This window comes from Brachyistius frenatus, unplaced genomic scaffold (genome assembly GCF_029030835.1).
Source record: "Brachyistius frenatus isolate BFR_SWC_R1_liver_20210118 unplaced genomic scaffold, ASM2903083v1 Contig_38, whole genome shotgun sequence".
NCBI lineage: Eukaryota > Metazoa > Chordata > Actinopteri > Embiotocidae > Brachyistius > Brachyistius frenatus.
In genome coordinates this window covers 3,458,554-3,481,132 of record NW_027210637.1, presented here as the reverse complement: position 1 = coordinate 3,481,132, position 22,579 = coordinate 3,458,554, and the positions used below count along the sequence as shown (strand labels likewise).

General features: G+C 39.9%; 1 protein-coding gene across 2 annotated transcripts in view; it reads right to left on the bottom strand.

The window, feature by feature from the left end:
• Positions 1-22,579, bottom strand: part of usta (uronyl 2-sulfotransferase a) — a 53,664-nt gene that overhangs the window by 5,515 nt on the left and 25,570 nt on the right. The window contains exons 2-5 of one of the 2 annotated variants that reach the window (XM_069701827.1): positions 17,993-18,036; positions 11,195-11,350; positions 4,461-4,540; positions 4,140-4,293 (exon numbers count right to left, since the gene is read on the bottom strand). In XM_069701827.1, the coding sequence (XP_069557928.1) occupies positions 4,140-4,293; positions 4,461-4,540; positions 11,195-11,350; positions 17,993-18,036 (434 nt within the window). The remainder of the gene's footprint in view (positions 1-4,139; positions 4,294-4,460; positions 4,541-11,194; positions 11,351-17,992; positions 18,037-22,579) is intronic. The other variant, XM_069701828.1, reaches the window with a different exon arrangement.

The window sequence follows — 22,579 nt, the reverse complement described above, 5'->3', positions numbered from 1 at the left end:
CAAACAGTTGCCTATTTACACATCCAGCACTTTACAGAGACACTTACACACTTTCGAGGATGATCGCGCTAAGTTCAATATTCACTCTCCTTTCAGCTCCATTTTTGGCTCCCACAATTTCCTGAGCAACATATCTGACTCTTCAGCTGCTAAAGGCTCCACTATATTCAATACCTAAACACACAGTTTGTCTGTCTACTGTTTGGTGCTGCTATAGGCAGAACGATTTTGAGCGAAAACAGGCCAAAACTATGCTGATGACAGAGGAACCAAAGTCAGGCAGTAATGCGCCAAAAACAACAAAAGATGCTAAAAAGGTGATGATTTTCAGTGGGTTTATCTATACAAGTGGCACCTTACAGTCTGGTAATTTGTTGTTGATATAAAAACATTGATCAATGGCCCTTTAAACTAATAATTCCTCCAAAAATCCATACAAATTAGCATGAAGACCCTTCTCTGCGTCTCAATAAAACATTAAATAATACCTGATAGATGTATCAGGTATTATTTAATGTTTTATTGAGAAACCAGTGAACTCCATGTGTCAGTTGTACCTTAGGCAAGAAGTCCTGTGAGACATACACCACCCTCGTGTTGCTATTGTAAAGGCATGCTAAGGCATGATTGATGCCAGTAAAGCCTCTCTTATTATGTGTGCACCTGTTTGTTTAAGAGTGTGAACGTGTCATTATAAATAAAAGCTTAGCAAATGATTTTCAGCTACTGTGGGAAATCCAATCTGATCGGACCGGTATTCTTGAACGGTTAGAACTAATCTGCGTTCCTCTGGTTCATTACAGACACTTCATAGATTGCATTTGAATGCATAGTTACAGTTGTATAAACACGGGCGCACACACACTTTGTGGTAAAGCACAGGTTGATTGATCACTGTCAACTTCCCCCTCTGCGTTTATCCTTTGATTCAATATAAATGATCTGACCAGATCAATATGAGTTGGCATTTTAAGTAGAGGCTCACAATATAAGTCCTACGTGACAGTCCATGCATGCGCTCAATACCATGCGTGTTTGAGCGCGCTTGAGTGTGTGTGCACCACGTGTTCAAGTGACCAGTGCATGCCTCTGCATAGTGCAGTATATGTGTATGTAAAAAGGGGTGTGGGGACCGACGGAAAATCCAAGCCAACCGCAGGAATGTCTCAGCAACACGTGCATCAGGTTCCCTCGGACCCCGGCAAGCAAACCGACAGTGTTCTTTCATTGACACCTCTTGTATAGAGCCAGCAAAGGGCAGGCAGGTCTAATGCACACCAGGCAGGGGATATATCAACGACTAGTCTGGAAACATGGCAGGAAACTCTTGCTGATAGACACTTTGAAATGCTATACTTATGAGGACATTCATCTTCTCAACTCTCTCTACAACACATCCACCATGAAAGTTATTTTAATCTGGATATATATAACTTTTACTCCAAAACCTTACCATAAAGTGAAATGTTATCTAAGACTCAATGCTGTCTCTCTCTTTCTGGAGGGGTTGCTGTTGAGCCCCACAAATCCTCTCCAACCTCACATATACAATAAATATGTGGACTACAGCTTTCAACACGCTCAGAGAAACTGAGGGCTCAACTATTGCTCATAGTCAACTACTTGGCTTTAAAGCTTCATCAATAACTCCAAACCTTATCTTAATCTCAGTTCTATCAAATACATAAAATCCTTTTTGAAAAAAAAAAACATATTCAAAGTCTGACTATTTACAGCTATCACACATCATTTTCTGTTTGTCTGTGACCCAAAGATGAATTTCTAAAATCATTCTACTTCATATAATTGAATTTTTCAGCAACGTGCAAATTTTTAGTGGAAACCGTTTTGATGGTGGTTTGACGTGTTCTTGCAACCATTGTTTATAGATATGATTTAGTACATACTGCAAACTGTTTTTGCTGATTAGGTCAGCTAAGGTTCTGCTGTTGCTTTCAAGCACAGCCAGTGCAAAAGAAACAATACGGAGAGCAGCGATGCAACACGGTAAGAGAAGAAAGCACTGCAAAGCAAAGCAAGAAGAGATTGTGTTATCAGACCAATACAATAAGATGATATCAATGCAGTTGGGATGCATCAAAATCTTCAGATATTTCCCGTGTCCTAGGCAGTTATGTTGAGTAAAGACAATACACTTTAGTGACTCATAGCAAAACATTGCATACACTATTCTAACTACCTAAACTAGCCCAAATTAAAGAAGACTTAGAATTAAAAAAAAACGTAAGTCCGGTCCTCATAAATATAAAAGTGTAAAGACAAACACACACACACTCACAGGTAAGCCAGAATACAGCAACACAGCCTTTCCCTCCCCTTGAACTGTAACAAGGGGCCCCCATGGTCTGCATAGTTTAATAACTCAACTCACATGGTCCAAAACTCCAGGGAAAGCAGTGCAATACTTAATTACACCCAGTCAGACTGAAGCCAGAATGACATTCACTCCTCTTGTTAGCCTCTCAGAATGCTCTCAAGGTGTCTTAACAGTACGGAGGACTGTGGGAGCAACAAATGGGGCAGACATGTGTTTGTACCAGGATATTTATTTGCAATTAAGACTTGAATAACTATTGTTTGGACATGTTTTTATGGCCACAATATTTTTTTCTACTTTCCCCAAATCTCATATGCAGTTGTTTGTCTCACTTTAAGGGGAATTCCAATCCTGCATTAGATCCCCAACTTTACTGCTCTTTGTTATCAACTCAGACGGTATTTAAGTAGCTCCTCCTCAGTGTAAAATGCACACAGAGATGAAAAAAAATGGAAACTTCAAAATTAAAGTGAGCCTCCAAATGGTATGCACCGTAAAATATGAGATAAATTGCCTTTAGCATGGTGCAACAGGAATAAGCAACTCTGCAAGGCAGATGTAGCATACCCAGTTTCTGATGTGGTAAACCGGGCCTCTAATTGGAATCATAATCAGATTTAAATATTGGGTTAACTTCAGACTGCCATAGCCCTAAAATTTGCCATCCTCCCTCCAGCAACACCACATGTAGAACATACTCAAAGAGAGCAGAGTGTGGTTTTAATATATTGCTTATATTTTAGAATTTAGGAAGTTTGTCTCAAGATAACAACAAACAAGAAAATCAGAGAACAGAAACAAAAAAATAATCAGCTGGCTGCACAGGATATGCTTACATCAGCTGGACTTTTTTCTTTTGAATTTATTTCATGGAAGATCATACAGTGTATTTAAAGTACAGCACAAAGTGTCATTACTGTTTCTATATGACATCTATCAACATTCCTTGGTGTACGTGCCTCTATAATGGCAGTCTATATGAAGGCCATACCAGAATAAAAACATTAGTTTACAACATTTCAGTTGATGTCTCAAATGAGCATCAATTATGAAACCAGCTGCCCTGCATCCAAAAAGATACAGCTTTAAAGCACCGTTACTCGCGAGCCATTGAGTCAGTCATAAAATAACTCTGCAGCTATGTCAAATACTGCCAATGCATTAGTATTTCAAACCATTGGGATTGATTTAGCCAATGTCAATATGAGAGGAAATGGGCTTGTGGGCACTGGGACCGAGATGGCAGGCAGATGAAGGAGAAGAAGGCTTACACATTCATTATTTGTTTGATTCATTTAAAATATTGTTATTATATTTCTTACAGTGGATGGAAGGAGAGACAGAGGGAACAACCAGACTTAACGAATGGCTGAAAGGAAAAAAAACGTGACAGGTGCCTCCTCCCAAAACACAGTTCAAGGCTGCAGTTTGCAGTTGCTGTATATTTGCTCATAGTTGGGGCCTCACTATCTTGACTTTTTGTTTGAAATATAAACATTGGGTGAACATCTGATTTAACAAAATGTTATAATAATTTTGTTCAGTTTTAAAGAAATTAAGAAAATCTATTCATTAGTTTGGGACATTAGCTTTTATGGTGGGATTTTATGATTTTTCTTCATTTTAAGTCCAATGCAATGTTATACAGAAAATGGATGCACAACATACAGGAAAGAAGAAAGAGGAATTAAATGGCTCAAACCACAAGACGCGCATCTACAAAAACATGAAGTACCTCTTTTGGCATGTAAATCGGTCTCCCTTGTTTTTCAAAAGCCAGAAACAAAAACAAAGGTCTCACCAGGTATCTCTCATCATCTTTCATCCCTGGAGTTCGGATGAGGTGGTTCTGCTCACCCCTCCAATCACCAAAGCGGCGGAAGAAATAGTTGGAGAGGAACCGATTGATAGGGTCCCTGATTATGTTGATATAGACAGGCTGCTCTATCCTGAACCTGACAAACACAAATATAATTTTAATTAAGATTTAAGAACATTTCAAATCAATTCAGTTTGACTTAAATTGTAAAATTACAGAACATTACAACTTCATATCTGGGCCCAGAAACATGAAGAAACATACTGCTGCTAAGAATGATTGTGTTTTGCTGCACTACTGTACCTGGTAAAGTTGAGGAAGTGAACATGTCGTGTATAGAGGAATGGCTGAGGGATATTACTGATGTTCTTCATGAGATCCACCTGAAAAACAAGACACGCACACACACACACACACACAGTTGATTTGACGTGATTTACATAATTATTTAGTATAAAACACAGTATTTGGGCAATCCATTGTGATGTGTCCAAATCCTAAGTGCCAGTGTGTAGCTTCATGAAAGAAATCAATCCACTTTCTGCTTTGATTTCAAATGCAGACAAACCTGATAATGATTCAACATTGTAATGTGACTGTTTTGTTCATTCCACAATATTAATCACCATAAATTTAGTTTCCTATGGTCATGTTATTCACTGGTAAGCCAGTATTTCTGAAGCTGTTATTCCAAGTTTCTTCATCCTCTGCAGAAAAAAACAACTTCCCATAGAGTTTCCAGGTCTGCATGGAGAGACACGCTAACAGTAGCCAAAATAAACTTGAAACGATATCACAGCCATGCCATATACAATGCAGATTCCAAGCAATACCTCTTAGACTGAAGGCCATGCAACTGAATCCCCATTCTTAATCATTCCTCACATAAATAAGTTCCATATTGGAGGAATTGAGTGTCTGAGATCCAGTTATCCCGGTCACACGTGCAAAAAATTCGATACCATGCAAGTTGTGTCTCCGCATCAGTGGACGATTCAGTATGTCTAATTTCAAAATAATAAAAACACAGAATAATGACTCAAAGTCTTGGCTTGTTATTCGTGACCTTTGAGGACTTTGGGTGGTGTATACTCTTTCCTGTGAGATTCAAGAGATCTTTTATTCATAAACTTGTATAGCTTCTGTAACTTTTTTTCCCCTCACTGCTTTAAGTTGCCCCTGATTCCTTCTGTAGTCAGAATCTCAAGAAAATTCACAGACATTTAAAATGTTCATTCAATATTCTGGTTAAGACTTTAAAAGATAGAGGATTATAGCCTCAGTTTTTGGGAATCCACACAGGTAAAAAGGTCACAAAACCAGTCCATAAATTCATCAACGGTATAACGAGAAAGGTAAATTTACTAAACGTCTGGATATCTCCCATGACATTATTGTCCTTACCACTATTAACTCCAAGACACATTGATGCCAACTTATTTTTTTCTTCTGCCAGTGAGAAAATGCATTAAAATTCATCCAATTCTCCATGTCCCAGGCCCCTCAACCAAAAAGCAGGTATCAGTACTGCAGACACAGGGGCATAATCCCTTGAGCTGGAGGTGCTGCCAATATAAAGTGAAATTGAAAGATGGGTTCGTGCTCTATCCCTGCAGGCACCTGTGTGGCCTCACCAATCAGTTTTAAGGGGATATGGAGATGCAGTGTAAGAGGTTTGCTGAAAGGCAAGGCTGCCCCACAAAACTGACAACAAGTGACAGGCAGGAATGGTCTCAGGGCCAGGCTATACAGGAAACACAAGCAAGCCTAACACTGCAGTATGGAAGGAACCTCTACCTGTGCTATTTATCATAATCCAATATGACAGAGGCCAGGGACAGAATAAAAATTGAGACACAGGGACAAGTAGGCGTACAGAGGAGCAGGAGGGTTTGGCAGCAGTTGTGATAGGAACATCTCATCTTGTTATGCTTCTGAATCTACATTCAAGCTGTCATAAGTGTTCCTTAATGAGAAGAGGGTTTTCATAGAGACCCTAATGTCCCTTTTAGGCTCAAACTCGTCCCAGTTGACCAAATGCAAACTTCTAGTGTGCTGCAAATCCAACACTATTCTTAGTTTGGATGATAATAATGTGAGCAGTTTGGGTGTAGCTGCCCAAAGACTGAGGTCATGAGTAAGAAAATGGCATGGAACTTTACCAAGATCATTACACAATAATAATAATCTCAATAGTCCATTACTTTGTGGTGTCTATTTTTTTGACAGAAACAAAACCACATGAAGAGATGCTTTGTGTTCAGTATTTGTCTATCTTTTTTGATCCAGTGGGAGAACACAGTGTGCTTGTTGCAATGCTTGTTGGTAGAACAATGTCACAACCATAAGGCCTGTGAAGAAGAGTTGGTGAGAAACACTTTCAGATTGGCAGACTTGGCAAAGAAGACACCAACATGGCACACATACAAATTCTCCACAACCTTAAACCTGTATTTGAATAATGCATCACCATGGGACGTTGGGCATTTTAGGCAAATTCACAAAGTGCAACTGGATTCCTAGACAGATTTAAAAGTTCCTCTTTTCCATTTTGGGATTCTGGGTGAGACTCAAGAGAGCAGCTGGATGATACATCCAGCTGCTCTCTTGAGTCGCTCTTGAGCCGAAACTATCAATGAGGCATTCCTCTGGCACACAAAATCTACAAGCACCAAGAGAGAAGAAGTATGGTTATTTCAGAGGAGACAGGCTGCACCGACCTCAGTGTGAGGAAAAAAAAACATATTTATGTAATTAATCTCTTTGAGAATCGAAAGTAAAATGTTCTTTACAGAAATGAACAGACATGAAAACACAACTGGAGAAAATTGCTTTTGCGTTATCTTCCTTCTATTTCAAATGACTCATGATGTCAAGGGTGAATCATAGAAAATAAGTCAAATATTAATGTAGTATATTGGGTATCATTTGCATAATGCAAGTGTTATCAGAGTCCCACTTAAAGTACCATAAACTACTGTATTTCTTAATGCTGTCAATACCTTTGTAGAATTAGAGCTAATTTCCTCCATTTGCTATGAAGGTCATATTTTGCCCCGTCATTACAGTTTCAATCAGCCTTTATATAAAAGCCTCTCTGGCAGAAGGCAATGATCAGGAACTGTCTGAATGTCCTGCTCTTGTAACCTATGTATAGGCACCTGTTATGTCATAGTGGCACTATTTGGATAGCAACAGTAATATGTATACTTGTTTATGTACACATGGCAGTTAATCTGAGGCCCCAGTCAGATTTGGGCTTCACACCCTCCCTCTTTTCTATAAACTCAGTACATTTCCACTCACTCTGCTTCCACTCTGTGGATCTCTCCAGCTACAAAACGTAAAATGTAAAACTTTCATTAGTACTGCAGAATATATTTCGCCAACCAAAACTAAATTCCTCTGCTGATCTATTTCAATTCCACATAAAAAAAAAAAAAAAAAAAAAAAAAGGTTTTCAATTTTCTCCTGATGTCCCCTCCCCCACGGCCAGGTTAATGTGCAGCCGCTGAACGCATTTGGCACATTTGGTGAGTTTGTGTGTGTGTTTTCTGAACGTTTTCTGACCCAGTCCATCTGGCCAGACCCCCCTCTCATTTACCACGGAGAGCTACAGGGAGAAAGTGGAGGATAGTTCTGAGATTCCAAGCATACCTGCAACCCCCTTCTGACCCCCCACCCTCCTCCTCGAGCCCCGGTGGTGTCCTCGCAGGGCTCATCAGGGGGAACGGAAAAGCCAAAACCACAGAAAGCTTTGACTGCTGCCCTAAGTTCAACTTAATTTAACTGGCCTCTACATCTCACAATGAAAACTAAATATAAGCCTCTTTAATCAGAAACTGTGGTGGAGATGAATACAAAAGGATTCAGAGAGGATCAGCCCAGATATTGCATCTTATATTTGGTTTCATGTTCTCTGCCTGAAGTTGAACAAAATTAAACAAAATATCATCAATTAAGAAAAAAACTGCCTTTCCACATGCATTGCAAAAATAACTACTGGCCTCTGACATCAAAGAGTAAAGCAGCTGCCTCAAACCACATTTCAACTTTGTCTGTCACCGGATCGAATCCATTTCTCTGCTAGTAACCAAAGGCAAACTTCTGAAATGAGAATAGCTGTTTAAAAGCTTGTACCAGGGCCAGACACTTCTTGTTGTTTGTTTGTTGCAGATACACAATAGTCATGGCTGCAGAGCATCTGTTTACTAGTTAATATTTCTGGTAAGAGACAGAAAATAAGATCCCACATTAATGCAGACTAATGCACAGCAGAAAAGCTGCTTCTGTCCCTGAAGTTTTTTTTGTTTTATTTTAATGACGCGGGTTGTTTTTTTTCGAGGAAATGTCCTAAATCTCTCTCTCCCGCAGAACCCGTTCCCTCGGTACTGAAAAAAACAGATGGGTCACTATACTGTACGCCTCAAGTCCGCAGAGGCTTCACAAAGTTCCAGACGAATAAGGCACCTTCACTTTTTGGCAACCCAGCACGGGACATCAACCCTGCGCAAACCCATTAACACACTACTGGGAGAGCCAGCAGGAAAACTGTCCAAAAGCTGCATGCCCGAGCCAGAACCACAACTGATGAGACCAGCATCTCTAAACTTAGAGTGACATGCGTCTGAATCTGCATAAGTCAACATGCACAGAAGTACACATGCAAACAAACACACAAAGACCAGGACACATTTTACAGAATCTCACACAAACACAAGCACATATGCACACTCTTAAACAGACGCCCCATGCGCAGACACTGGAATGCACACCTTCTTTCTGAGCAGCATTGCTTGGACCATTCACAGAGATGTTTTATGTCCAGATAATTAATGAGACTAATGGTGTTCTGCCACTGAGTGTGCAGCCAGCATTTCAGAGTTTGATGAATGGGTAAACAAGTGACTGTTTCAATATTGGCTTAACATTTACATAAAATCGGTCAGTAATGGTTACACATATTTAGCAACTGCTGACCGTTCACAAGTGGTCAGCAGTTCCTTACTCCTAATGGATGCCGTCAATAAAATCACATGAGGATGTGAGTCATTGCTGCAAATACATGATTAAGTCACTTTCTCACCCTGATGGCTTAAGAGGGCATGGCATTCCAGGGAAATGTCAAGACATGACAAAATGTAGAGTGCATATGACTGGTGCATTAGATGCTGCGCTTCTAAATAACAAAAACTATGACTGCATTCAAGACTGTGGGAAATCACTGATCTCATTGTGGAAATTCTCTTTTCTTCTTCTCCCTTCGGGGAATGTCAAAGGTCAGAGTCAGCTGCAGAGTAATATCTCAGGAAATTGGTTGCATAACTTCAGTAGAAAAAAGTAAAGTGCAATTTTGAGGTATAAGTATGGGCAAAACTGTATTTTTTATTTCAAATAATTTCACAATTATAGTTACTTACTTCCTTGTCAAAGGGAACATGAATGTAGTATGATGCCATGTTAACAAATAGGAAGTTAAAACCTCTTTTACTTTACCACCAACATTCAAATGCTGCACATGTTAATCCATAATTTTATAATTAAGTGACCTACATTTAAAAGGAAACAAAGGATTCAATTGCACAATGAAATATGGCAACATAAAGTATGCATTGTGCATTAAGTACTTTTACTTTTATTATGTGTGCCCATTTTGCTGACAGTACTTCTTTTTTTTGTATAAATAAAATGTTCCTTCCATCGGCGGGCAGTTGCTCAGTAACACTTGTTAGTTCTAGCCAAAATAGATTTCTATCAGCTCTCCCAATCAAACTGGAACTCAAATTTGGAAACGTGTTTACATCAAAACACAAAAAAGATCCTGTATTTACATCATGTACTTGTTTATTTAATATATATAAAACATCTCTGGGCTTAGTGGAAAAATTCAGAGGGGAAAGATTTGTGTGTTTAATTGCTGAAAAAAAAGAGTGCCATTTAAATAGTCTTTATACAACTGAGCATTTACACTGGCATTCCCACAGGCCAGCACCAGTGTATGAAAAGCCTGCACTTAAAAAAATAAAATAAAAAATAAATTAGAGCATTTTTGCCTTTGTAAAGCCAACACTTATGTCCTCGAGATATTCCAGGAAATAATAAAAGCAGATTCTCGATCGGTCAGCCTTGTTGTCACACTGAAAGGAAAACACTGAATAAGCTCCTGCTGCTGTTTTGTTGTCAGTGACCACAGTCATGTACACATTGCAAATTGATACAAAAAAATTGTCCATATACAATAAGTGTTTGCTTCAGTGGAGACACTATTTATTTCTCTGAGGATCTGAAAACATCAGCTGCTTTGAATCTGTTTTTTTAAATGAAAGGCCTTTATCTAAATTTATATACAAGTGATGAATTCATTAAATCGTTTTCAGTAGTGGGATCTAAACACCAAAGAATCCCAAATCGACCCAAACAATAATGTTAAAAAAAATGTTTTTAAAATGTTGGCAGTACAATTAAAATGACAAAGGAATAAAAAAAGAATAACAGTCTAATCATATAAAAAATAGAAATATGAACGTCTAGTGTACATTTACGAGATCTGGGTAAACTCCAGCTGTTTTGAGTTTCTTTTTTTGGGGCTGCAACTGATTTCGAATAGTTGTTGTTAATAATTTCCAAGAGCCCAAACTGATGTCTGGACAACAGTGGTTTTGACCATTCAACAGTTCAAATTCTTATCTCAGATAGATGACTATCATATAAAACTATAAAAAGCAGAAATATGAATTATATATATATTTGTTTCTCAAAACTGGAAGGATACAAAATTGAGCATTTAAAAAAAAAAAAAAAAAAAATGCCTGATGTGATTACAAGATCATCAGAATAATTGCAGATTTTTTTCTAACTTCCTAATCAATTAATCATTGTACCTTAATTGTTTTCTAATTATGTTTTTTCTTTATGTTTTTTTCTGCTGTTCCACAATAATCACATGTTAGGCCTTCTGTAGAAAAACATGCCCATTTCACACCTCTACATTTACATTCAGGCATCACTGCACCACTGTGTCATCCTGTTCATCTCACCTGTTCATGTTTAGTGAGGCGTGTTTTATTGTGGATGTCAGACGAGACCAGGTTAAACTGGTGTTTCTCAGCCAGTAACCTCAGTAAGATGACGACCGTCCGGCTGCCGCACTTCCCCACACGGTTATAAACCACCTGGCTGGGGAACGGGAGCACCTGTGAGCGCGCGCACACACACATTTACACACAAGCACACGCACACGCACGCACACACACACACACACACACACACACACACACACACACACACACACACACACACACACACACACACACACACATGCACGCACGCACACATGCACACACATACAAAAATGAAAGAAAAAGAGACCGATAAATACATTAAACTGCAAATATATGGTGTATGTCAGTACTTTTGGTGTTGATAAGGAACATCTTTAAAGTAAGTATAATAAAATATACATTTATTTATTTACTGAAAAGCAGTAGGAGGAAAAAAATTGTTTGTTTAGAGTGTGAAAAGGGATACAGAGTGGAAAAAACAAGGACAAAAATCAAGAAAAAGTATTAAATTCTGGCAGGATCTTCTTGCCTCTTCTTCTCTGATCTTTGACCTCTGTTTCTCACATCTACTCCCCCTGGGGCTGGACTCAATTGACCTCACGACACATTCCCTTTTAGCTACAAAACACACAAAGATCGAGCATTGGCACACATGCTTTCATCTCTTTTCCTCGCGCTCATTCCTCCACTGAACTTAGTGAGTCAGATTCTGCTGCCGTCACTGCAAAGTAATACTGACGTAACTTAATGTTTTATCCCCGCACACACACACACACACACACACACACACACACACACACACACACACACACACACACACACACACACACACACACACACACACACACACACACACACACAAGCTGCAGCATGCCCTCACAGTCAAACAAAGTGGATGTGAGTATTACTCTTGCAAAACGACTGATCATCGTCACTTGCAAGAAGGAGGAAGTTAAGGCATACGAGCATATTGAATATGAGACTAATTTCAGCACAGGGGCAGCAAGAATGCACTAATTTGGCAATTATCCCTGAGGGCCCACGAGGTTTAAACAAGTGGCCCCTTAAGAATGAAGGCTACCCAAGCACACTTAGCAGTGAGAACAGGAGTGACAGAAATTGGGGGCCAGTTAAGGGAATTAAGGAGAGAGGAAGACAGGTCACCTCGGAGACATCTGTGGGATTTATTTTAAAAGAGGTGAAGATCTACCACAAAATAAACAGATAGATCTCTTCTATTATTGTCTTGAAAACCTTTTCCCTCATCACTTTAAAAGAAACGTTTCTTAAGATCAGACGGAGAGAAATGCCACAGTGACAAATTCTTTGTGGTGCTCCCACTCTGGAATGGTAATTGTGCTTTTTTTTCCCGGAGGATTTTTGGGATATCTAAAGACAGTGTGTTTAGGAGTAAGTCTGGCTGACTCAGTTAACTAGTTGGTTGACTCAAACAACGAGCTAAGGGACTATAGTAATTTTACTGGGTGATGAATCCCTACTGAACCACTATGACCACCTTGCTTCCTCACTCCATAGTGACGTAAAATCATTATTAATTATCTTCAGTTAATATCAGTGCTCTTTAGCTACAGACAGAAATGTCCACACCCCAGAGCTCAGCATGGCCACACACACACACACACACACACACACTGACTGATTTCATCCTGACTCCGCCAAAAGCGACAGTCCCACCCAAGCACAGACTCAGTAAGGACAGCGAGGGCCTCTCTGAATGTTTGCCAGAGCCCAGTCGAAAGACAGAAAACATAAAAACAGGATAGATATTGAAGCAGTCAAGAAAGGAGAAGAAAATAAATGAAGAGGGGCACTGGAGTTGTGAGAGAAATCCAGCATTTTTCCTGGACTTCATTAGAGTTTGAACCCAATATGAAAGACAGATACGTGGGTGTATTTGACCCCAGATAAAGAAGGAAGCTATACTAGAAAAATATTTCACAGGCCATACCTATGCTTATACAAGCTCACACAAGTTTTGTCGACAGGCATGCTTCCGCTTGTGTCACTTAATAGAACCTCGTCACCACTCAAAGCAATCTTAAAATATTGTTTTTGTTTCAGATTAACTAGCTTTACCATCAAGCAAAGTGAAAAATAATAGTCAACAGCAGCGATTTCACAAGGTTTTGTGAAAAGATTTCAAATGGATGGGAGATGGTTCTCTTGGACATCAGTCCAACATTCCTCAGTGTTTGCCAAGTAACTAAAGACTTCTCATCTTATGATAATAACGAGGCGGATGAAATACATGCAGTGTTTTGCAGGACACCATTCCCTGCTGATATCATGACAAATGTCTGCGTCAGACCTTTAACAGCCTGCTGCCGCAAAACACTAGAGTAACATTAGAGATGCCATCTGAAGTCCAAATCTCCCGCTGGCATTAACAGCACTGAAAGGGCAACCTTTCAGTTTGTGCTATTGTTGTTGCCGCTCTGTAGAGCTTAGGTTTCTGATACATGCTGTGAGAAATGTCCATGGCGTCTGCCTGTAAGGGATTCTGTCAATAGTGGATCCATGGTGTAAAAAAAGTATTATGTATCAGGGCTGTTTTTCATCTTGTGTCTGATGTGGACGCTTCAAGTCTGACTGTTTTTGTATTTACAGCTCTGATGCTGATGAGCCAATATCAAGCAGACTTTAAGGAGATGAAGAGTCCTGCACCTTACCTCTCTCTGGCTTTTTCTTCTGCCATCTCCCCTCTTACTTCCAGAACCCTGCCCACACGTTCGTACCAAAACCTCCCAGGGCCTCACGGTGTTTTGAGACATTTTCAAATGTGACATTAGTTCAATAAACACCCAGAAATGATCATCCTTTTCTCAAGGCCTGGCCACCCATCTCTGCTGAGAAGGAACAGAGTTCTACCAGCTTCAACCTTCAATCATCCAGCAGCTTGTGTGAGAACACGTCTCGGTCTGCCACATATCACGACCACCGCGCACACACACTCATCCATTTTCCTGCTGCAGTTCCTGGAAACACACAGCAGCACGCTGCTAACCTGCACTCTGCCTGGGAAATAGTGCTCCGCTGGTTTTAGTTAGCCCTCATCTGGGTACATAACTGTCTACTCTCAACTGCTCATCCCACGCTGAGTGGAGAACAGCACGTTAAGGTTTCAGTCAGGGCACCGTGGAGATTCTCAGCATTTCCTGTTATTAATGACAAATCCATTCATCTCCACCCCCCCTCCCCCCCACCCTGAGAAAGAGCAAGGGAGTATTTCTGGTTTAAGTAGCTGTGGCAGCGGAGTTTCCATCCAAGCATGTTGATGTGAATTAAGATGAAGTGGTTTTCAGTGGCTCAGAGAAAATGGGAGACTGACTAAATATCCTCAGTACCCCCATTAATGTTTCACACTAGCTGGAAAGCAGAAAGTTCATTTGTGCATGACAAATAGAGAGAAAGGCTTTGGCTGACTCTCCACTGATTCGTCATGCTTTTATGGACGTTAGCTTGTGCATTAACATATTCCAGAGAGCAAATATCCTGTGGTTTCATCAAATATTGAAAATATTATCTCACAATGTCATTAAAACTTACCTAATATCACTCAAGACTCTTAGGAGACAATTCACCTTCACTGTTGCTTTTTTTCTTGAGATCAGACGATCCGATGGAACTATTTTTAACATTTTGCAGTTCTTCTAAAAAAAAAAAACCACACCTACTGGTATGGCTTTAAGAATTTTAGTGGATGAGCAAATGTACATATTAAAAAGCTGTTGTGCTTATAAACTGCTCTGTTTAAGATTAATCGGAATTAAGGAATTAGGAAAAAACACAAGTGACATACTCATTTTACACGTGTATAAATGTAGAGGTGGCATTCTCGTCATGCTTCCGTACACATAAAGATTTGTGACTCTATTCTGAGAGCTGTGTGGTTTTTCCATACGCCCTCATTTACGTTAGATTTCAACTCCATTTCTAATCTTTCCCTACATTTACCAGAACCTCAGCCTTCATGTGCACACATGCTACACTATGTCAGACCGCTGCTGAAACTGCAGATCAATTTGTACTGCAGCAGAATGTCAACAGAAAGTTAATGAGAGATGTGGCTGATTTACCGCTCACCACTGACATGGCATTAGCCTCGTCGGTGTGGGAGATGGGATGACAGCTGATATGGAATCAATCAAAGTTAGCAGCTAATGTATAATCACTGTCAGTCTAGTTTGTGCATCTGGAGGCTGTATGTAGTTAGCAAAGCCTGTAAAGCGACTACTGTGGCTGCACATTGCAGCTGTCGTCACCGAGCCACAGCAGGAAATAAAGTTCAGTCTCACTTCAGGAACTTCATGAGTGCTTTAGAAAAAAAATATGTTTGGTTGATATCAGCTTCATATTTTTGCAACATAATAACTGATTCACAAAGTGTAGCTTTGGTTTCAGAAGTGGGGAACGCAGGGGCAACATGAACTGGGGGTCTTCAACAAACTAAAAAAAAAAAGGAAGAACAACAAGAGCAACACAATTATAACCATCTTATTTCCGATATTTGTATACATTTATAATATCGGAGAAAATTACTCATGATGATAGAATTGGACACTATATAATGTTAATCTGGAGCCTATCCCAGGTCACTTGGGGCAAAGGCAGGGTACACCCTGGACAGGTTGCCAGTCCATCACAGGGCCAACACGTAGAGACAGACCGAAACAAAGACCATTCACGCTCATTCACACCAATGGGCAATTTTTTCAGAATCCCCAATTAACCTGAGGTGCATGTCTTTGGACGGTGGGAGGAAGCCGGCGTACCCGTAGAGAACCCACGCAGGCACAGAGAGGACACGCAACCTCCACACAGAAAGGCCCCCCAGCCGAGGTTCAAACCCAGAACCTTCTTGCTGTGAGGCGACAGTGCTATAAAACTCTGTTGTGTGCATCCCGAACATGATTCACAAATTTCAGGCTATATATCGCTGCATGTAATCTGATAAGCAAACTTGGGGCAACAAAGTCCAGACAACACTAGTTTCTGCTCTACGGCTTATTGTTGCATACCAATTGTAATACTTCAAGGTGATCGAGATAAGCGTATCAACATTTTTATCAACTCAAAGTGAAATTGCAAAATGATATTACACTAAAGCGTGTAATACACCTGTCAGTCCAGACAATACCGTGTCAGCATAACGTCTCGACTCGCCTGGGCATGAAAAGTAAGGTGCCTTTGGTGAAGGCACCAAAAACCACATGGTTAGGGCTTAGAAAGATCATGGTTTGGGTTAAGAGAAGTAATTTGACAAAAGTAATGTTACGTATGTCACATAAGTTAGTTAACGCATGTTACGTAAGATACATGTTATGTACGTAACTTACTTACTTTACTTAACAGAAATCCACATTGACTTTTGCTTTCTCACGAACTTCTAACCTGCACTTTATCACTCTTTGAACTTTGTCACATGACCTCTGTCACCTGATTCCCTTCTTTCAAAATATGACACTGACACGGTATCCTCTAGTGGACTGATGGATGTACTACATACTTTGGTGTGATATCGGCTAGCTTTTGAGCACATCTTTAACAATATTTGGTGATGTATGCTACAGTCTTCAATTACTAAAAAACAGAATATACTCAAAAGTTATAGAAACAACATCTTTATCAGATGTCTCTGTGGTTCTTGGGAAAATTTATATTTAAAATCTATCTAATCTGTGTCAAAATGAACTCCAGAGCTTCTGTGTTTGCACAATAATGTAAATACTCATAATCAGATGCCTCAGGACACAGTTAGGCTGTTAAACTCTCAACTCTATCCTCAACAGAAAGTAGTGGGAACATTTTGTGTTTTATTAGGCTTAATTTCCATTAATTCTACAGTAGCTCTTAACATATGTAATACTGAGAGCTTGGCATCAAACCTTCCATATGCAGCTTAGAGACTGAATAATAAAATGTAAACCAGCATGAGCCTCTACGAAATAAAAAAAGAAAGGTTTGTTTCAGATAATCATGCTCCCTGAAAAGTACAACTGGCACAAAAGCAAAGCAAACTATAACAATATCTCCACAGTGTTTCAGTCAGCCACAGTAATGTCATGTAAATAACACGTCGCTGTTATCTGTTTGAAACGAGCACCGCGGCTTCCTGATTCGTCAGATTTTAAAACACATAACTGACAAACAAAGACCAGATGTGGTCTGCATGGATTCAAACAGCTGCTCACATAAGCCACAAAAAAAACCCTCATAACCAAGCCCGATTAGGTCTCAGGTAACAAAGTGCTAAATGTTATGCCTTGTAATAAAAACACCAATAACTCCTTGAATCAAAAGTACAAAAGGTCTGAAAGAAAGGGATTAAATGGACAAGAAATGAGGTGAAAATGAGGTAATTGATTAATATAAGTAGATAATGAACAAGGGGCAGACGGAGGAAGAAAGCAGTTGGCATGGAGAGAAAGTGGAAGCACAGAGGAGAGATAGTCCTGCCGACATGCAGCTGGATGAATACAAGGCCCCTGTGTCAGCGCTGTGTGTGAGAGAGCGAGTGCGTTCAAAGCATTACTGTAGCACTGAAGCCAGGTTTAGCTGGTATGTAGAGTGAGTTTGCACGCAGCTCCTTCACACAGACCTAACCCTTATCCTGACTGAACTTAACTGGCTTGGATTGCAGAGTTTGGCACATCAGAGACAGAAAGGTCAGGAGGGGGAAAAAACATGAACAGACAAAAAAAAAAAAAAGTGACAATGAGATAAAAGAAGGAGCAGAATGACCCAAGAACTTACTCTTGGAGCGGGGGGTCCGTGGTCATCCAGATATGTGGATTCACCTGCAAAGACAGGTATACATGTTAAAACGTTTGAAAAACGCACACTGACATTTACAGAGACCAGAAGACTCAAACATCATAAACGAAAAAGAAAAAGGGTCTAAAACTAAAACCAACTACTTTAAATCAGCAACAACGGCAAACAACAAAACAACAAAAATCAGGTACCTGAGCTACGTGTTACATACCTTTGAGAAGCCTTTAACATGTTTAGAACAGTATTGAGAGGATTGTGTAACATCGGAGTTTCTTTTCTGCCTTGTAGGTAAACTTTTTAATTAGTCAGTTGTGCTGGAATGCTTTTACACCCTTCAGAAGGGGCCCATCCCACCATACAGTTTGAGACACTGCACAACAGGTGGCTCCTCACTTTAAAACCTCCATTCTCTGCCACAGACACACGAGAGAACAAGCCACGGCTCCTCTGCATTAATTGTAAAGATGTTGAGAAGAGGACCAGAGCTTATTTACATATACAGTACAAAGAACACTGGGAAGCTGTTTTATGTGGTAACAATGGAGCACATTCAAGGTTGTCCCCACACTAGGCGTCTGTGTTCGCCTTTCAGCCCACTCTCCAAATCCAGACCCGCGCTTCAGACAGCGGCCTTTTCTCTGGCTGCCTGTCTGAACGCACAGAGAGGCATCAGTCCCCATCGCATTTACAATGTTCAAGTTGTAAGGGAGAAAGATAAAAGGACAAATTGGAGAGTGTGTGGGTCGTTGGGTTGGGTCGGTGGAAGACTAAAGCTATAAAGAGAGGAAATACTACATAAGAGAACAATCTCTCCTTGTGTCTGTCTGAAATGTGATCCACAACACAGATGAGAGGAACACAAAATGATAAATGAGCGCACACATTGTTTTTATTTCCAGCAAAGGTTTTCTTCTTGGCGCACACATACAGATGTTATTCAAATATTTGTGCAAGACGTATTGTTTATATTTTAGATGATGTGCAAGCTTTGAGTAATTAGTCTCACACTGAGATCATATCTGCCTATATCAGGGCCTGTTACAGTGTCTCACAGACACACACCAGTTACTATTTAGAACTTGCTTGGCTTCCCGTGGCTCATTAATTCATCAGACGCTGGATGTATAAATACCGACACACCTGCACTATGCTCACCTTCAGGTGCTCCTAATATTCTTTCTATCTTTCCATCTGTCTTTGTGTCTCTTTCGTGACTTTAACACAGTCGTCCTGAGGAATGCTCAGGGAGGTGCATGTTTGCAGCCCTCCTCCGAGGCATTTCAGGTCACGGCAGGGCGAGGATGCAGAGAGGCAGACATCTCTGTTTCTCCCTCTGTCATCCGTTATGGATGCCCCCCCCCCCCCCGTACACCCCACCTCCTTACCCAAACGACCCCCAACCCCGCCCTGCCTCTTGTGTGTGCTTCTCATTAGCGTTTTGGATAGAGGATTGGAACTATTTTTTTCCAGGGCACGAGGCTCGTAAAAGCTGACAGCTGCCCTCCGCCTCCACCACCCACCGAGAGAAAATGAACTTAAAGAGCCACTGTACAGTGTACTGTACTCATTGACCCCATTGTCCTCTGATCCCATGCTAGATGTCAGAGAGAATGATGAGAGTCTAATGGGACTTTTTGGCATGATTAAGAAATATTTAAATTCCAAAGCAGACTGTACTTAATGTTTACCTGCTGCCCCGCACATGATTTATTGCTTATATATGACACCCTAAAAATGCCTCATTATTTCATACAAATCCAAAGGAATAACCGTCAAAAAATTCAGAAAGGCATAAAGAAACAACTGCAAATAATGCAGGCTGCTGCTGTGGTAGGGGGCCTGTTACATGTCTTGACCCACTGGCTCATGATCTGTCCATACACCAATGGAAGATTGTAGATCAACAAATTATCAAAATTAACATGATTGTGCCCAAAATTATGGAATGTGCATCTTTTGAGAAAATGATGCTGATCTTTAAAGCAGAGTAGCACAGACTTATACAATCTATGCCAAAGAGCACTGAGGCTGGTCTGACAGCTCATCATGATCCAACCATTCATGTTTTTTTTTTTCCTTTCCTTTGTCCTAATAATGCACGGGTCATGAATGGTCAAATGTTTTTTTTGGTTGGACAGGGCAAAGGGCTCACTTAAGACAGCAAGAAGGAATTCACAAATTAAATGAAAGTCAGTTGTCACCTTTGAACATATTCTCATGTTTATCATTTGAATTTTGTGTGTGTGTGTGTGTGTGTGTGTGTGTGTGTGTGTGTGTGTGTGTGTGTGTGTGTGTGTGTGTGTGTGTGTGTGTGTGTGTGTGTGTGTGTGTGTGTGTGTGTGTGTGTGTGTGTCGGTGATTGACGGAGAAACTAACTGGAGTATGGGTATGCATTGGTATGTAGCTAAATGGTTAATTGGATTACTGTGTCACAAGACCCTTGGACTCGCCTCTGGTTAAGAACAGCTGCATACCTATTTTCAAGTGCAATTATCTAATCAATATTGTAATAACATTGGCAAAATAAATCAGTAATGTTTTTACGTTTTATTGTTTTTATTGTTATTATTATTTATTCTGAAACCTCCCAAAAAAAACACAAAGCAACAATAGAAACAACGACAAAAGTAAGCAAACTGTGGTTTTGCTACATAATATTTTGTCCCACAAAGGGATGATAAGGTTTTGTGAGTGTTACTTCCCCTCCCCAAACAGATTCTCAAAAGATTTTGCCATCAATAAATTGTAAAAAAAACTGTGTAGTAAATAAAGGCTTACGATCTGCACAATAGGTCTCGACAAATTAACATGTTTTATGATTTTTGTTTTTGGCACAACAGACGCAAGCAATATAAGTTAAAAGCTAAAGTGTCCCCTCTTCAAGCTGAGATATTATGCAACGTGATTAATATGGCAATCAAAATGTGAAACACTGCAAAGCCCATTATTGCCTGAGATGTTGTTTTCTGCATGAATCAAAAATCCAAGAGGAACTAATTACTGCAATGGGAATGTGGTGAGGGAACCCACAGTCCAAACTCACTATTTTCCCCACAAGTTTTAGAACAACAAACTTTACAACTATACTCACACCACACCAAACTACCAAAAAACATCTATATTCAAGAAAAGTAGGGACAGACTACTGTATGATCCCAGTATTAATATAAGGGGAGGTTTTCAATTAAACTTTAGAACCCAAAACACACACACCAATTAAAAAGCCACAAGCTTCCTGTCCAGGAACTTGTTAAAGCAAACGACCATCAGTTAGCCACCTCATTTACTGAGTGGATTTTTTTTTTTTTTTTTTTTTTTTCCCACTGAAGTAAAGTAAATCACTTGTTCTTAATTCAGAAAGTTGATTCTGAAGAACTTGTAAAGCTACATCCGTGTTATCTATACTTGTCTACTTTACTTGCAGGTTCCTGTCGCTATTTTTCTGGTTCTGGCACAAAAAAAGATGGCATTGATATAATTAATCACCACCACTTAATCGTTTTACTAATCACAGAAACAGGTGTTAGAGAGCAAAACAACAGACATATTTCAATAACAGAAAAACATCTGACGTGGATAACGATTCAGAGGTGAGAAACCAGGCGGGAAAACAACAGCAAATCTGACAAAAGGGCAATGCTGAAAAGGGTAAAATTATAATGAGGGTGGATACTGTAAATATACTTTTACATAGATACTCTTTGACAAAAATAAATCATAGTATTGGTCTGTAAGAAATACTGAAAAAAGTTTAGGAATATTTCTCTACATTTGTACATGAATAACTCATCAGGTTTTTACCAAATCAACCCAGAATAATTCCTTCAGGCTCTGGAATTTTCCCTTTGGTGTTGGCCTACTCCAGGAATGCTACAGTAAGTTTGGGACTTTCATAAACATGTATTTAGTGCATGGACCATTTCATTTGCTTTGTGAAACTGGCAACCTAGCTAAGTAGAGCTTAGGAAAGCACACATCCCAGAATAGGCCGAGGTGGGAGAGGAAAACCACACAGGAATGGCTGTTGAGAAAAAGGGCCAAAAGGATAGGCGCAGGGTGGAAGTAAAGGGGCTTTCGCTTTGCTGTGGGACACGACTCGGAGCGAAGACGGAAGGTTACAGATCTGCTGCCACGGAATGTTCTACAAGTATGTGAAACCAGATTACAGGTTCCTCGTCTTAGACTAAACTTTCTCATTTACAACCACATCCCGCTTTAGTTTCTGAATACCACAGATAGAAATGTGTGTAAAAAAGGTGTGTTTGCTTCAAGTCTTAAAAATATAGAGCATTGTTTTTAGACTAAGCACAAAGAAAAAGTATAAGCAACTTTGGATCAGAGATATCATGTGACAGCTCACGAAATGATATACTGACCCAGCTGTGTTAAACACACCCTGCTGAACTCAGGCACATGTTTATGGTTACAGTTCTTACTAAACATTTGTGCCATAATAGACAGCCTATACAAACAAAGTCTGTGTGCATGACTTACATACAGTAGCCTACACACTTTTCTGTGTATGTTTGCCTGTGAAATGTGTGTGTGTGTGTGTGTGTGTGTGGT